The sequence below is a fragment of the Pholcus phalangioides genome, unplaced genomic scaffold (assembly GCF_987345545.1).
Source record: "Pholcus phalangioides strain wild (caught in Gottingen) unplaced genomic scaffold, Ppha-v1.0 ptg000024l_1, whole genome shotgun sequence".
Lineage (NCBI taxonomy): Eukaryota > Metazoa > Arthropoda > Arachnida > Araneae > Pholcidae > Pholcus > Pholcus phalangioides.
The window spans coordinates 1,363,920-1,380,789 of record NW_028301616.1 but is presented as its reverse complement, the minus strand read 5'-3'; the positions used below and the strand labels follow the sequence as shown (position 1 = coordinate 1,380,789).

General features: G+C 37.5%; 1 protein-coding gene across 1 annotated transcript in view; it reads left to right on the top strand.

The window, feature by feature from the left end:
* The window catches only part of LOC149068552 (uncharacterized), a 29,942-nt gene that overhangs the window by 5,669 nt on the left and 7,403 nt on the right, over positions 1-16,870 (top strand). Inside the window, exons 3-5 of the mRNA XM_089251080.1 lie at positions 11,971-12,379; positions 13,967-14,049; positions 14,257-14,346. Coding sequence (XP_089107206.1) covers positions 11,971-12,379; positions 13,967-14,049; positions 14,257-14,346 — 582 coding nt within the window. The remainder of the gene's footprint in view (positions 1-11,970; positions 12,380-13,966; positions 14,050-14,256; positions 14,347-16,870) is intronic.

Below are 16,870 nucleotides of genomic sequence, written 5' to 3'. Positions count from 1 at the left end.
ACGTAATCTCGACTTCTGTTTCTCGTATCTTGATGACGTACTCATCGCAGCCATGCCGCAGAGCAACATCACAAGCACCTTAGAGAAGTGTTTGAAAGACTCGATAAGTACGGACTGACAATCAACACATCTAAATGCGTGTTCAATGTACCAGAAATTTCCTTCCTGGGCTATTTGGCCAATGAACACGGCTCGAAGCCTCTCCCGGACAGAGTTCGTGCAATCCAAGAATTTCCTCTTCCAGAAAACATCAAGCAGCTTCAAAGATTTCTGGGAACTTTGAACTTTTACAGGCGATTTCTGCCATCTGCAGCAGCTATGCAAGCACCACTTCATTCCTTCTTGTCCAGCACCAAGAAGAATGACAAGACGTCAATTCCTTGGACTCACGAGACCAGACAAGCATTCGAAAAATGCAAAACACAGCTCGCTAATGCCACTCTTTTGCACCATCCTTCAGCATCATCGCCATTAGTTTTACATGTGGACGCCAGTGATTTTGCTATAGGTGCCGCCTTGCATCAAGTATCTAGCGATAATCAGCTACAACCACTTGCATTCTTCTCAAAGAAGCTTTCAAGCGCACAAAGAAGTTATTCTGCTTACGATAGAGAATTACTTGCAGCTTATTCTGCTGTCAAGCACTTCAGGTATATTCTAGAAGCAAGACAATTCTGCATTTGTAGTGACCATAAGCCGTTGGTGTATGCGTTCAGGCAGAAACCAGAAAAGTGTTCACCTCGCCAGCTACGACAGTTGAACTTTATCAGCCAATTCACAACAGAAATTCTTCATATAAAAGGTGTCGAAAATATTCTAGCTGATACTCTTTCTAGAATATCGACCATATCTGCACCCACACCTTTAGATTATGTGCAACTCGCAGCTGACCAAGAGAACGACAACGATCTAAAAACCATCTTAAATTCTAGTGTATCATCTTTACAACTAAATAAACTCAGCCTTCCTGACGCAACAGCCGAAATTTGGTGTGATGTGTCAAACGGCAAAATAAGGTCTTTTGTACCAATTTCTCAACGATGACGAGCGTTTGAATCATTGCATAGCTTATCACATCCTGACATTCGAGCAACATCAAAACTGCTGAGCGACAGATTTGTTTGGCCTTCAATTAGATCTGACTGTCGTGAGTGGACTAGAGCATGTATTCCATGCCAACGCTCTAAAGTTCACCGACACACTCGATCCGCGCTGGCTGAATTCAAGATACCGAACAATCGATTTCAGCATATCAATCCTGACATAGTGGGTCCATTACACCAAGGTTCTCGGTACCTCCTAACGATGATAGACAGATTCTCCAGGTGGATCGAAGCCTCTCCAATGCCAGACCAAACTGCCGAAACAGTCGCCAAAACATTAATTGCCACTTGGTTTTCAAGATTCGGCATACCGCACAGGATCACCACCGACCAGGGCAGACAGTTTGAGAGGCAGCTTTTCCAAAGCTTGAGCAGATATCTAGGATTCCAACATCATAAAACGACTGCTTATTATCCACAAGCAAATGGGCTGATCGAGAGACAACACCGATCGCTGAAAACTGCCCCGAGATGCCGTATTCAATCGAATCTTGCTTGGGTTGATGCTCTTCCATTCGCCCTACTGGGTCTAAGAGCAGCAGTGAAAGAAGACCTGGGATGCTCTTCCGCAGAAATCCTGTACGGAACACCATTGCAGTTGCCCGGCGAGTGTTTTTCGAAAATACCAGACATTGTACAATCCGATTTCATCCATCAAATCCAAAAGCTAATGCGTTCAATGAAGCCCGTGCCCACAACAATGCACGGTACACGGCGACGTATATTCCAAGTGACTGCAATCCGCGTCGCATGTCTTCGTACGCAACGACGCACCACATCCTGCCTTACAACCAACATATCAAGGCCTGTTTCCGGTCAAAGATCGCAGAGAAAAATTTTTCGACATTGGCATCAATGGGGCAAGCTAGAGGATCTCCATTGATTGTTTGATTCTAGCTTTCCTTGGTGATAGCTTTAAAGTACCTTCAGAAGTGCCCATTCAGCCATCCAGTAGAGCGTTGCCAGCACAAGCAGTACCAGCAACTGTGACTCGCTCCGGTCGTCACGTCCACTTCCCCGACAGATATTCGATCACAAATTTCGTTGACACTAGGGGGGGGGAGTGTGTAGTGACCGATCATAAACGATGCTCTGTGACGTCACGATGTCACGTTTTTCGCCTTGCGATGGATGGTAACCTAGCAACGGATCGCCAGAGAGTTTTCGAGCGTTTTAGTGAGTTGATTGTATTTCGTCGTAGAGTATGGATGTCGCTTATAATTTGTCCGTGTGTGTAAATAAAATGTTCATGTCTTAAAAAATGAAATTTACATCTTCTCATTGCCGTCGCCTTTAATGTAATGTTGATTTTGGTTATTAAGTTATCTAGATCAGTGGTTCTCAACCGGGGGCCATATGGCCCCGGGGGGGGGGGCCCTAGGATATTCCAGGGGGGCCACGGATGAAAATCTTGCAAAAGGGGAGCCACGGCTACTGATACGGGGGCCACGAAGAAATTTGTGACATTAAATTTTTTTTAGTCACTCTGACAAAAAAAATTTAATTTCAAACAAAATGCATAGAATATCTTTTTCGTAATTTTTCCCCATTCAAGTAACATTAACATGAGGAAGGAAATAAAAAAAGCGTTGCATGTAATCTCGGTGGGTTTAAGACTTGGGGGTGGTAGTAGGCCCTGATGCAAACTATGGAAGAGGTTTAAGCAAAATGGAATAACTGTAAAGACAGAAAATTGTGTGTGTTCAGACTTTTCATTCAAAGAGGGCTGACAGACAAAGATTTATTGACCATTCATTGGTATTTTTTTGAGTGCTGGTAGTAAATTTAATCCAAGAAGTAGATGGGTGAAAGCTAAATTGTAAAAAAACCCATCGTTTTCATGCAATTACAGACGGATAGCCATCTAGTTTAGCACGAAGCTATCTTCAGCCAGCACTGAGTGGTCTGATGGGGAATATATTTATAAAAATCGAATAGAGAATGATTGCTCTGGGGTATTTTTTATTAACTTTGAGGGGGGGGGGGGGGTTGCCAATCCATTGCCTCTGCTGAAAAGAAATAAAGTCGAACTCAGTTATAACGAACTCCAAGAGACCAAATCATACATGAGGAAAAATACCCGCGAAATTTAATGTTTTAGAACTACATTGCTGTGATAATGTATTGGGACAGGGGCAGTTTAAGCGAGGGTGCAAGAGGTGCGGCGCACCCGGGCAGCAGGTTGTAAGGGGCGGCAGCGTAGACTTTACTTAAGACAACAAAATTTAACACAGTAAAAATTCACGACAAAATCTGTACCCGTGTGGGACTTATTTTTTGCGCCTCCTACCTATTGCTCCCTCCATAGCCCCTACCTCCTGCATCAGGGAATCTTTCGTGGGGCCCATGCCCGATATTCCACGGGGCCCCTTCTACAGTTAATTTATAGAGTGAAAAAAGAAAAGTTATAAGGATTTTGTCCTGGGCCAAGAGCTGGAGCCCGGTCAGCCCTACCCTTAGAAGGTCATGCCCCTCCCACACAATTTATCCAAACAATTCCTAACAAAACATTTTTTTCGGCCCTTCATTTCGGATTTTGCGCCCCTCCAGAGCCGACAGTTTGGTTTTTTTTGGCCAATGGAATTTTTTTTTACCCATTCACCCCGGATTTAGCATCCTCTTAAGCGGTGCCCCATGTGGCCGCAATGGGTCGCATGGCCAAGCGCCATCCCTGTACTCTATTACAAAAGCCATGTGTGCATTTTGGTTCCCTCACCCATGGCCCCCACAAGAGCCCGGGATAATTCTCGTAATTTTTTGGCTTTTTCAGGCTATAAATTAAGTATAGAAGGGGCCGTGAGAAATCTGACTGGGAGGAGGCCTGCAAAAGATCCCAGCCTAGAGGTCCATACCCTCACTCAGAATTTGATCCACAATAGTCAAATGAAGGCAAAGGAAAAATTTGGTTTTTCACTTGTCCGGCCCCTGGAATACCAGAAACACCTTTGAAAAAATTTTCTTAATAAAAATTACCCCGTTAAATATAATCTTTACAGGATAAGTGATGATTGCTCACAAAAATAATTGCTCTTTCACAGATTAAGTTATCTGGCATTTATTAAGAATGTTTTTTGTTCTAGAATTATTTTACCAAAGACCAAAAAAAATGTTTTACTTCAAAAGCGGGACGTATGGTCACGCACATTTTGCACTGTAAACGATGTGCGGCTTTCTTCTGGAAAAAAAAAATAGGTTTATCTCCAGGTGCCCTTCACCGAAGCCCTATCAGCCTCCTGGCAGAGTCGCCAGTAGGGGCGGCACATGAGGCTTTGCACCCGGGCGGCATGTAAGCTCGAGTGGAATTTCGAGGCATTTACGCACAACCGAGCCCGTCTTGGCCATTTTTCTTTTTCTCCCCACCCTTTCTTCCTTTTGTTTCCTTCCTAAATTTATAAAAATAAAAAGGACTTAATCATTATAAAAAGGACTGTTTTCAGATCAAATTGCCGAAGTTCAATTACTTTAGTGCAAAAATGTCAGATTTTTTTTGGGGGGAAACTCAAAGCATATTAAAGACCCTTTATTAATACGCTTTGGTCAAACCCCATTAGACCGGAACTCCAAGAGACCCGAGAAATCCCTTCGTAATAACGAAATTTCGTTACAAAGGAATTCCAGATTTTTTTATTGTTCCTATGTGAATCTATCCGAGGGATTAGAAAAGTTTTCGTTAAAACGATATTTTCCCCGTTATAATGGTATTTGTTAAAATGAGTGTTGACTGTATTTCGTCTCAAACTATTCTTTTACATGTTTTGGAGGCTGCATGGGTAACAGGGCGTATGACACTTTACTGGTGAGCCATTAGTCTTAAAGACATACCCAACTAGAAAAAGTATCCAAATCACGTGCCCAACTCAGATATGTCATTCATGTTGTAAGGGGTTGTATAGCTATAAAATAAAATAAAAACAACTTTTTGTACCGTCCCCGTGTGCCAAAGAACCCAATTAAGAAGTTGTTGCTCTGTCTTTCCCGATGCCAACTAAAATAATTTCACTTTTCTAAGTGCAATATTCACCTAGATATACGAATTCGAAAAAATGAGGAAATTTGGGAAAAAAACAGCATTAAATGCGGGTAAAATGGTTTATCCTCATTTAATGCTGTTTTTTTCCAACTTTCTTCGAATATCTCAGTGAAAATATGAACTTAGACACGTTGAATTTTTTTGTGGGAGACCGGGAAACAACTTTCCAATTGGGTTTTGGGGCACAGGGTGTCCGTATAAAAAGTTAACATTTTTATTTTAATAACTATGTTACCCCTGACAACATGAATCAAATATCTGAGTACTACACATTATTCGGGTACTTTTTCCAACTGGACGTATGCCTCTAGGACCAATGGTTCGTCAGTAAAAAATGACATATGCCCAGTTACCTATGCGCCCTGTATATTAAATATAGTACGGACAGTTATGTGAAATATTGTGTTATGTTTAAGCCAACTAGCACGTTGCTTGGTTTGCCTGCGAGAGCGCGGTCACATTATGAACCAAAAAGCCACTTGAAGGTAGCTTGTGATCCAATGAAATATCAGATTTTCACCGTATCGAAATCAACAAACTGATAATTTTCTTATTTGAAAATCTGATTATTTATATTTTCCGATGGGCTTGAAATCCTGATAATGAATCGTTATTATGTTCACATGAACAATTTTGTCACTGCGTACATGATTTCTCTGGAATGAATGGTTCAAACAAATATTTTAAAAAATTTCACACGTATTTTAGTTCATTTTTTAAAATTCATAGTAGGGCTACAACATGAACCTATATCCTTGATCCATGTATTATTGTTGAAAACGATGTGGAAGGTTGAACTTTTCAATTGTGATTCATTTGTGTGGCTACTCCCTCATTACTACTTTTATCCACACGAAGAGAATAAAATTAACAAAACTGATTGCTACCACTTTTTGCGATTTTTATCATTATAAGAATGCGTATTTTGGAAGCTAGAACTGGCATTTCTCAATGAAACCATAATCTTTTACACAAAAAAAACTAATTTGGAAATAATAAAAATTTCATCCAGTACAGTAACTTGATGACATTGTGCCGTCTTCAAGCGCAGAGTTTACATTGATTGAAAATATTTTTTTTTTAATTGGACTGACGACACTACACATAAAACATACAAATCAAACTGAGAAAACACAAAACAATAAACTTCACAAAAAGTAACATTACGATGATACAGACACTTTGTGACCCCAAGGGATTTATTCTATTATGTTTATTTTGCTTTTTCGTTATTTTCATAAATTAAAAATTAATCAAATTAAATTCAAAAATATTTACACTTCAGACAATTTTTGAATAATTATCTTCTAATGGGAAAACGGGGGGGGGGGGGAGAAAGGAAGGGGGAGTTGAAAATTATTCATGTTCGCAAGGGGGCCACAAGAATGAGAAATGGTTGAAAGGGGGGCCATGGACAAAAAAAGGTTGAGAACCACTGATCTAGATAACCACTTATACTTAAAACAATACTCTTATTGCGCATAACATTGAAATATATCTAGCGATCAAAATATTAAATTGTAGGACTAAAATGTCATTTAATTTCGCAATGCTAGCTTTTATACGTCAAACTTGGTTTATTCTCACTTTTGCACTATGATATGGTACATTTACTAGCATTTATAATGCAATGGTTTTCCAGTTGAAGCTGTATTCAAACGTGCAAAACAAATGCTTTGGGTACCAAGTCTTGTCAGCTCTGCTTTGGTTGAAAATACTCTTTAAAGTACTGTGAATTTATACACTCTGATCTAAGAAATTTTTAGGTGAAAATAAATGAGTTTAATTAGTGCATTAACAGATGCTGCATGAGAATTTTTATATGGAATAAAATTTTGGGCAGATCAGAAAATTTAAAATATCAAAATAGATATTTTTCCTCAGTAATTATAATTCTGAATATAAAACCCTTTAATCTAAATAAAAGTAAGTGTTTTGTTATTTAACATATCTATCAAGTTACCAAAAACTATTTGACATCATTGACAGTAAGATTTTGATAGTTTTGATACCGAGTTAGTTTCTGGGGTCAAAAACCTAACCCTGATGCCCTATCATACATATTTTGAATAAGCAGCTCTATTCCACTTAGCAAATTGAACACAGGTAATGAGTAGCTTAGATAAATAAACCATAAAATTATATTTTATATGTTCTAGGCTCTTATGTTGAAGAATTCAAAATTTTAATTAATATTTTGTTTTAATTATTTTAATAAATTAATGTTTTAAAATAAAACATTGTGATATGCAAAAAAGTAAGTTTTTCATCATGTTGTACACCTATTCTATTCAAAACATCAAAAGGCATTCATTTAGGTTTTTGACGCTTTTCGAAAGTTTTAGATGTCAAAAACCCAAACCTTGTACCCATCATCAAAAGAGGAGCATCCTTACGACAAATTTGACATGCGAATGCATGAAATTCTTATGAACGAAGGTTTAACAACTGACTGTTGCTCTCAATCTTTCCTTGGAGTTTGTGTGCACTGAAAGGGACAGTACATGGATGGCTGTACCTGACTCAGGCCAAGCTTACAACTGCTGATGCTGCCACCAGATGGCAACTTATAAAAGGATGATGTCCCTCTCCGCTTTACATACAAAGGTTTTTAATAACTGGCTGTTGCGAAGATGAATTGTCTTTTTTCAAAAATTCATCTTTGCAACAGTTGTTGAAAACCTTCATATGTATAGTGGAGAGTAATGTCATCCTTTCACATGAAATTCTTGTTAAACCCTTGTTTACTCTTCAATAATTTCAGTTAACTCCTCACTGGAAATGTTTGAGAGAGAGGAACATAGTGATTTATGTATGGCTCCCTTTAAAGAAAAAGCTTGGTAACATCATTGTCATATGTTTAGAAGCGACCATAAAAGCCTTGTGTATTAAAACTGAGGAAGTTCATTTGCCAATTAAAACACCAAACATTCTTGAAGCATTAAGGACGGTTCTAGCTGGACCTAATTTTGGCATGGGCAAGTGGAGTATTTGCTAAAGGTCCCCCCCCCCCCACCAATTTGGACAAATATCATAAGTTAATACTGTAAAACTCAATAACAAAGTAAAGGTTACTTTGTTTTTTCCTTTGTAATCTATAAATATTATTGTAATTTCAATGGGCGCGTTAATGTTTTGCATTTATGCGATTTTTTCAGTATTGCACTTGAAACTGACGATACTTTACTTAAGCCATCACAATTTCCAGAAAACTTGAATGACGACTTACGAAGTTTTTACTGTAGTTATATATTTGGGATATATTCAATGCATTTATTTTATGGGTAATTTTTGAGGCTGTATGCTGAAAACATTACTTTAAGAATCTGTATTAGCAGTGAAAAAGTTCTGTTGTAAAAAAAATCATGCATTTAAGAGTTTATCGCAGTAGCTTTATTTTGTTATTGAAAATGTTTGATTCCGCATTTCCACATATATCTTTTTTTTACCCAATTTGGCACAACTTTTAATTATAGGGTAGCCTGGGGCATTTTTACACACGACTTATAGTTCACATACCGTTTGTCAGAGCATGCTACCAGTCGGGGCAGGAGAATTACCCCGAATGCTATTTGTACTCACGCCAGTCTGGAGTCCGTCACTAGAGCGGGCAGTGAAGTGGACAACTTTTACTGATTTTTTACCAGATAAGTAATTTTTACCCTTATTTATTGGCTTTAATAGAGCTTGCACTCTTATTATCGATTATCCTGAACTTATTATGGATTATCCTTTAGATTGTTATTTTGCGGTTATTTTAAGCTATTTAATTGATCATTTGACTTATATGAATAAATCTGATGTGTTGAATTATAACAAAAAATTGTGATGGGGTAACACATGGTTTGGTTTACACATAGCACATGGGGCAGATTTACACAGTGTAAATCTGACCTGTGTTTGTATAAACCTGCCCTCTTTGTAATAATATGCTATATGCCTACTGTTGTTAGTTTTAATCATTGTAGTTTTTTTTTTTTCAGATTAACAATGGTTTGAAATTATAAAAGGGAAACTAATAGAAGTCAAAATATTTACCCAGATATGATGAAGATGGCAGTCGAAAATATAAGAAGTGGGCAATCTCTGAGAAAGGCAGCTGCTGCTTTTGGTTTCAATTTCAAGACACTTTCTGATTATTGTAAAAAAATCAATGTCCCAGAAGAAGGTGCCAATGTTTTGAAAGATGGGACGCTGACAGTTCCCTCAGCACCATGACCAGGGAAGTCTTTAAAACTTTGGTACCGGAACCAGTGTCTGCTAAGAGCTTGGACGAGGAGCCTGGACCTTCAGATGATGTGAAGGCAGAGCCAGGATCTACGGATACTTTGGAGGCGACAATGAAGACTGCGGAGGCTATGGAGTTGGAACCAACACCTGGTGTGGTGTCTTCTGGAACGGTGTCAGGATGACCTCGCAGTGTAGGAAGGAAATGTCGAAGCAAATGAGCAAGTAGGAAATGTTGAGTGCAAAAAGAACCAAAAAACCAATGAAACATTTGACTCTGATGAAGAGCATGATGATAAAACTGCATTTACTGTTTAAGACCATACAAAAATTCAAGACCTGGCGAACAGTGGGTACAATGCCCCCAATATACGAGGTGGCATTGGGGGCATTGTACCCCAGGGAATTCAAACTTTTTTTTTTCGTATAAATTGTGAGAGCGAATTCAAAACAGATGAGGATTCACCATAATTAATTTTGTAATTGCACTATGTACTTTTGAAATAAACTAGGTTCCCTTGGGATTAATTTGTTGTATTTTATTCACAGTAAGCCTCATATTTCATCATTTTCAGTAGTGTGTAAATGTACCCCTGGCTTTATGTAATCTTGCCCCGGTCATGGGGCAAATTTACACAGGTGAGATCATGGTAAAAAAATAATTTAATTTAAAAAAATTAAAGAAATTAAAATATTGAATAATTTAAGTTACATATAAAATTATGCACCATATATCTTAAGGCCTAATCTTACATATAAATGTGAAAGTATGTATGTATGCTCTTTATACAAATCTACAGTTTTAGACCGATCGTCGCCAGATTTTGCATATATACCAAACAAGTCCGGGATTGAACCGTAGGCTACTTTAAAAGTTCGTCAGAGCTGGGCAAATGCCCGAAAGGGGCGAAAAACTGCCGGGCAACAATGGTTTTGGGGCCTTAACAATTACTTTCGGAACCTTTACTTTGGTTACCGTGGTTTCCAACGTGTATATATGCCTTTACAATGGTTTGTCACATTTTTAATTCTGTTATTATAACAGTTTATTCCTTTATAACGCTTTGTCACTTTTCCAATCCTCCCAGTAATTGAAGAAAACCCTGGAAGCGCCATATATCTTTGCTTGCATGTATACAGGGTGTCCTGTAAGTGCTAATGTGGCCTTTATCTCATCAACCACCCATCGTTGAGGTATAGTTTCAATTTAAAAAGTGCTTAAAAGGAGTTTGAATAATATTCGCTGCAGAAGCTGGACATCTGACGTCACTGACAACAGAGAACAACAACTACGACGATAAAACAGGGAATAAAAATGTTCTACGCCAGCTGATGAACTCAATGCTTGCCTCAAATCATCAGCACTCTACTTCACCAAACACCAACTCTGGCCATATCGCTACATTGCAATTTACTGCCATTGGTGAGATGGGTTGGAAGTGAAGGTTCTGTCTATCGGTGGTCGCCTCGAGTTTGTTAGGACATCAACACTCTGGCACAAAGCTAAAAAATTATCATTATCCACCAACATGCGAGTTCAACTGCAAAATGACTCAGCACTGCTATCATTTTCACATCAGTTGATCAAACTTGGCAATGGAAGAATTCTCGTAGACCCAAGCACTGGACTGATAACGTTCCCAAATGGATTTTGCCAGTTTTTATATATATAAACTCAGTTCAAGAACTTGCAGGCAAAGTCTTCCCAATCATTCAACAAAATCACCAAAACCATGAGTGGCTTTGTGAGAAAGCGATTCTGGCATCGAAAAATGCCAGTGTAAATTTCTGAACTCTTTGGATATTCCGGGAGTGCCACCACACAACTTGACCCTCAAAGTCGGAGCAACTATAATGTTTTTAAGAAATTTGGAGACACCGAGACTCTGCAATTGCAACAGACTCTGCGTGAAGAAATTGCACAATTACATCATCGAAGCAACGATTCTAACTGGATGTGCCAAAGGAGAAGACGTCTTCATTCCACGTATCCCAATTATCACTGAAGAAATGCCATTCATTTTCAAGTGATTACAGTTCCCGATTCATTTAGCTTTTGCCATGGCAATCAACAAAGCGCAAGGCCTGTCGTTAGCAATGGCAGGTATCGACCTACTTGAGCCCTGTTTTTCACACGGACAGCTTTTCGTCGCCTGTTCGCGTGTTGGTAATCCCAAAAATTTGTACATTTTCACATCAGATGGACAAACAAAAATATTGTGTATCCAAAAACAAGCGACTGCCTGAAATTTTAATTAAAATAATAAAAAATAAAAGTAATTTTTTCTTACTTGATGCAGAATTTTTTTGATTAAGAAATAATATTAATAAGCTATACATATATACATTTTTTGCGGGGCGGGCAACGTCGCCGGGTATTAGCTAGATAGTAATAAAAATGAGAATTTGTGTAATAGATTAAAGTAGAAAAACAATAGTTTAAAGTGTGTAAACCTGCTCCGGTCAGCCCTATGGCATCTTCTCTTTAGTTTATCTAGTTATGCCGACTTTGAAAAAGAAAACTGATTTACGCTGTCTTTTTTTCTTGTGTTAACTTGAACTGATTTTCTTGAAACTGAAAAAGTTGGAATAAATAAATTTTTATTTCAGAAAAATTTGCCTGTTATTTCAACAACTGTTTCAAAGGTGGATGCCGACAAAAAGTTTTGCCAGAACATGCCAGATTGTGAAGGTAGTCCAAAGGTCGCTAGACGTTCTCAACGGAAACGAGGAGAAATTGTTTCTAGTAGTGCACTTAGAGAAAATGTCATTCCAAAAGCTGCAACAGCAACAAAGAACAGAAACTCAAAAAATGAGAACTCGCTGAAAGCAGCAAAGATTAAATCTGTGAAGACAAAAAGCAAATCTTCAAAAACGAACAAGTCAAAATCAAAGAAATCGTCTGTAAAGAATGATAGTCTTGTGCAGTCTACAATAGAATTTCCTAGTCTACCTTCTGATCAACCAGACCAATCAGAAAATGTTTCAATTAGTTCAGATCTTGCGTATTTGGTGACAGGTAAGTAACCAGGTGATTTTTTTTCTCTACAGAAAATTTTGTTGGAGAGGAAAAATAACATGTAGTTCGAGATGGATACATAATTTAATTTTGATTTCATTTTTCACTCTCACTTTGTGAGGGTTTTTTGGGAACCTTATTTAAAGAACTTGAATTGAGGGTGATTTACAAGGCAGAGGAATTATCTAGGCGCACACATACACTTCCACCTGAGCTTGGGCTTATCCTATCCATGATGTTTGCCAGTTGCATTGGCATCACATAGGTGGCGATGCATCTGATTTACCCAAAAGCCTTTTGATATCACCCTTCAGGGGTGCTGCTGATGCACTATAACGTGTCAAATACTCATAAAAAAATTTGGTTCTCATTCTTTCCTAGTTCCAAGAAGAAAAATAACATTGGGAAAAACAAACTTTTTTTATCACCTATCATGATTGTGTGACCTTGAAAAGTAGTTTTACTACTTTGAAGTACAAATGAAGCATTTTCCTATACTGTATTGTGTTGAAAAAATCTGCAGGTGGTTGATGAATAAGATAAGTGATATCTAGTTGCGTCCCTGAAGGAGGAGGGCCAAATACCAAATTTTCGAATTTCTGAGATTTATTTTACCAACGGGTTACATACCAGAAATTTCGGTATTTTCACAGCTATCAACTGGCTTTCAAAGACATTATCTATACAGTGTAAATTCACTTTGATCCTACAAGATTGTAAATGTGCATTTATTGAAAAATCATGGAGTGCCTGTTCAAATTATTCAAAAAGAAAAAAAAAAAAATTCAGATTGCTGTGAGGAAAGAAAAATGATTCTGTAAAAACTCTGCCTTGAATATCCAGTTTTGTCATCTAGCCGCTATGCGGCCATTGTTTCGGATTGTGAAAATCGCTTTGTGTGTATGCAGAATCTGCCTTTGGGGGGGGGGGGAGCACAAGGATTTCTTCCACAGAAATTTTGGGTCGCTAACACTTAAAGAATTTTGAATTAACAGATTTTTTTTTCAACATTTGAATTTTCTACAAAAATATTTGAAAATATTTTCAATTTTTGTATTGAACATGTTTTTAGAAATGAATTATTTATTTCATTTACGGGGATACCAGTGAATTATAGAAGGGACCACCAACCAAGGCCGTCTTTAGAGCATCATGGGCTCCTGGGCCAAGTGGTTTTTCGGAGGCCCTACCTTGCAAATTCTAGAAAATTTCAACCGGATCTCATTTTTGTGAGGGCTCGGCTGGGCCCATATGTTAAGACAGCAGTGCCACAGACCATACTTTAATTTTTTTGAGAAGGACTCACTTTCATTCGAAAACCTGGATTATATTCGCAAAATCCAATTAATTTAATAACCTGGGTCCCTGGATTTTTTTGTATATTTATATAAAATCCTCTGAAATTATGGCTGAGTATAATATATTAAAAACCAAAAAAAATCCTTAGTTCTTGTAATTTTAGGTTTATATTGGGTTACTGTATTTGTCATCCATATTTTTTATAGACATCTTTTATCAGCTACCACGTTGGGCAATTTGTCTGAGGTGGCTTTTGTGTTTATATTTGTATGTTTTTATATATTTCAGATGATACGCCCGAGCATTATTGGAAAGAATTAGCGGAGCAACGCCAGGCAGCTTTAAATGAAACACTGAAGGAAAATGAATCGGTAAGAATTCCAGATTTTTTCTTCTCTTGCAATAATGTGTGTGTTTTTACATTCATCCAAAGTGAGATCAAGAAATTTCTATGAGAAAAAATATTTTTTTTTATTTCATTTGTCCGAATGTTCATCAGTACATAAGTTATGTTAATCTTTTTCATTTCTCAATCATTATCACCTGCTTTTGAACTATCACACTTTTTCTTTTTGTAGCTACAAGATCAACTCACTGTGCTTCAAGCAGAAAATGATGCCCTGCTCAGTTTTATTGAATCTACTCGAGAGTTCCTCGATGTTGTGAGAGTGAGTTGTTCAACATAAATGGATAATTTAATCATTATTATTTTTTGCTTAGTTTATCATGCTTGTCAAGCAAGTGTATAATCATAGTAGAAGCATATGCTATGGGTTGAGTTCAGGGTTCCCCCTGACTTTTTGTCAATTATAGCAATTTGGCTAATCGGATGAAAAAAGTTGTAGCCAAATGATAAGGAGCCTTATCAAAATTGGCACGTCATAAAATGTGAATTACAAAACCACTGTGTCAAATAGTTGATTCAACCACTGGCTGAATGGACACTTGCGATTTGGTGAACTCGATCCTTTATTTATTTGCTCAATGAAATATTTCATCGTGATTTGGCGCAATGGCGATCAGCAGCACGAACCCTGGTTGAGTTATACCTTGAGATCAATTTGTCACTGAAGGTTTTGCATCACGAAAATTTCTATCCTGAATTGAATTTTTCCCTGCATGGTAAAAGACTCAATGTTTACCATCTCTTCTATAAATATCGAATTATATTCCTGTGCATAATACGGCGTGTCAAAAAATTTAGGGGTCACCAGTTTTCTAATTTGGAAGAGTTAGAGATTTCCATCTTACTAGGGGGAAAAAAACAGGATTTTCATATTAACAAACAAGGCTCAGATGTTGTTGACCTAAAAAAATCTTTCAAAAAAAACTGAAATACTCAAATGCTCTAAAAATAAAAATGGCCCAAAAACACAAAAACCCTAAAATGAAAAAAATTGATATTTAACTAAAGCAAATTTCTTCAAAACCAATTATGTTCAAAAGTGAAATTTTTTATAGCATTGAAAATTGCACATAAATTTATTCTAAACACATTTCATCAAAAATTAGAAATAAATCATATTTTCTTGTCGGGCATTTTCTAAGACAGTAAAAATAAATTTCTAGAGAAAATTATTCAATGACTATCATATGTTGATCAAGCTGGCATTTGTTGCACAACCATTTTTATTCTGCTGGCCAGATATGGAGGACTGCTAGCGCTTCTGGCTCATAAACTGGTGTACTTTCCTGTTGTGGGGATTGATTATTTAAGAACGCCTTTTTGTGCTATTGGAAAGGGGTGTCTATACCCTGTAGCGTGTTAAATGATACTGTCCTGGATTACCAGATAAGTTGACAGGTAGCAGAAAGAAAAGTTGAATTTCAAGTCAAAACATTTATTGTCAAAACAGTACAGTTAACATTAAACAATGCAATTAAATCTTTTTAGACTATACTAATTCAGCTTGCATAATTAGAGTACGTTCAATCAAACATATCTCATTAAAAGAAGAATGATCTCGCCCAATATGGTTGAAGGCGGTTTGTGTATCTTATCACATTGCCGGTCGGAACTAAGCAGAATCCAACAGTTATTGAGTATTCATTCCAAAAAGTATTAAAAGTGTAAGTTGAGTTATCCAAAGTAAAAACTAGAGAAATTTCAAGTTTTATACTATTCCAAGCTACAGTGTTCCACCATTTGAGAAAAATATTAATGACTTTATTCACAGTGCTTGGTATGATTGAGCACTTGGTATCGGAGAACTGAATAGATTATAAATACATATAGAGTTGCCAACTGCTACGAATTGTCCTCAGTCTCTGTGGACTACCACACTCAACTAAGGTGCCATGGGAAATACTTTCAATACTATGAAAATCATATTTTCTTCAAATTTGTATATATCTTTTTTCTTCCAAAAAAATTCTGGAGTTTGTTGCGGTATTTTGCTAATGTTTGTTGTTGTTTTAAATTGTGTCGATCTTTATTGTAATTATAAATTCGTGTACATACGTGAAAGTTCAAGAAAAGACAAACTAGGACCACAAAAAGGTCGGTGATCAAAGTGGCGCATCGTTCGTCATTGATAAGCATGTTGTGACAATGGGCTAGCTCACGATCGAGGCCGATGTTAAATCATGACAATGAGCAGCAAATAAGAGTCTAATATCAGCACTTTTAAGTCAGGAAATCTGAATATGTGAATTCTGTCTTCCGAAGTGCACCCCCCCCCCCCCAACCTGTGATTTATCACTGGTCTTCATGTCTGGAAAAAGCAGTTCTTTATCTATGAAATCCACAAGGACTGCCAATCGACAGCGAATTTAGATTAGTGAGGAAAAATTGAAAGTTTTTATAACGGACACACCCATGGGACCGAAAATTACGTCTGCTGACAGGGATTGTCCGTTAATAGGTTGCAGTCAGTTGTGGAATTCAAAAAGAGCCCCATAAATGAGAGATGTTCACTATGAGAGGTTTCACTGTATTTTACCTGTGCTGATCTGTTTTGTCTGTGGATAGAAGGCATTCTGTAAAACTGGGTCCAGACTCGCCTTTCCACTTGATGCCCAAACATACAAAAACCTGTTTTCCATCAAAATCATCTTTCACTGTGAGCTAAAATTAGGTTTATAAATGGTTCAGCACGGCTAGTCTGAACCAGGCCTCATTTGCACTGATGGTGCCAATAGCGTTCTATCCAGCATGCAGAACTTGTTTCAAAAAGAATGTTTTGCTTATGT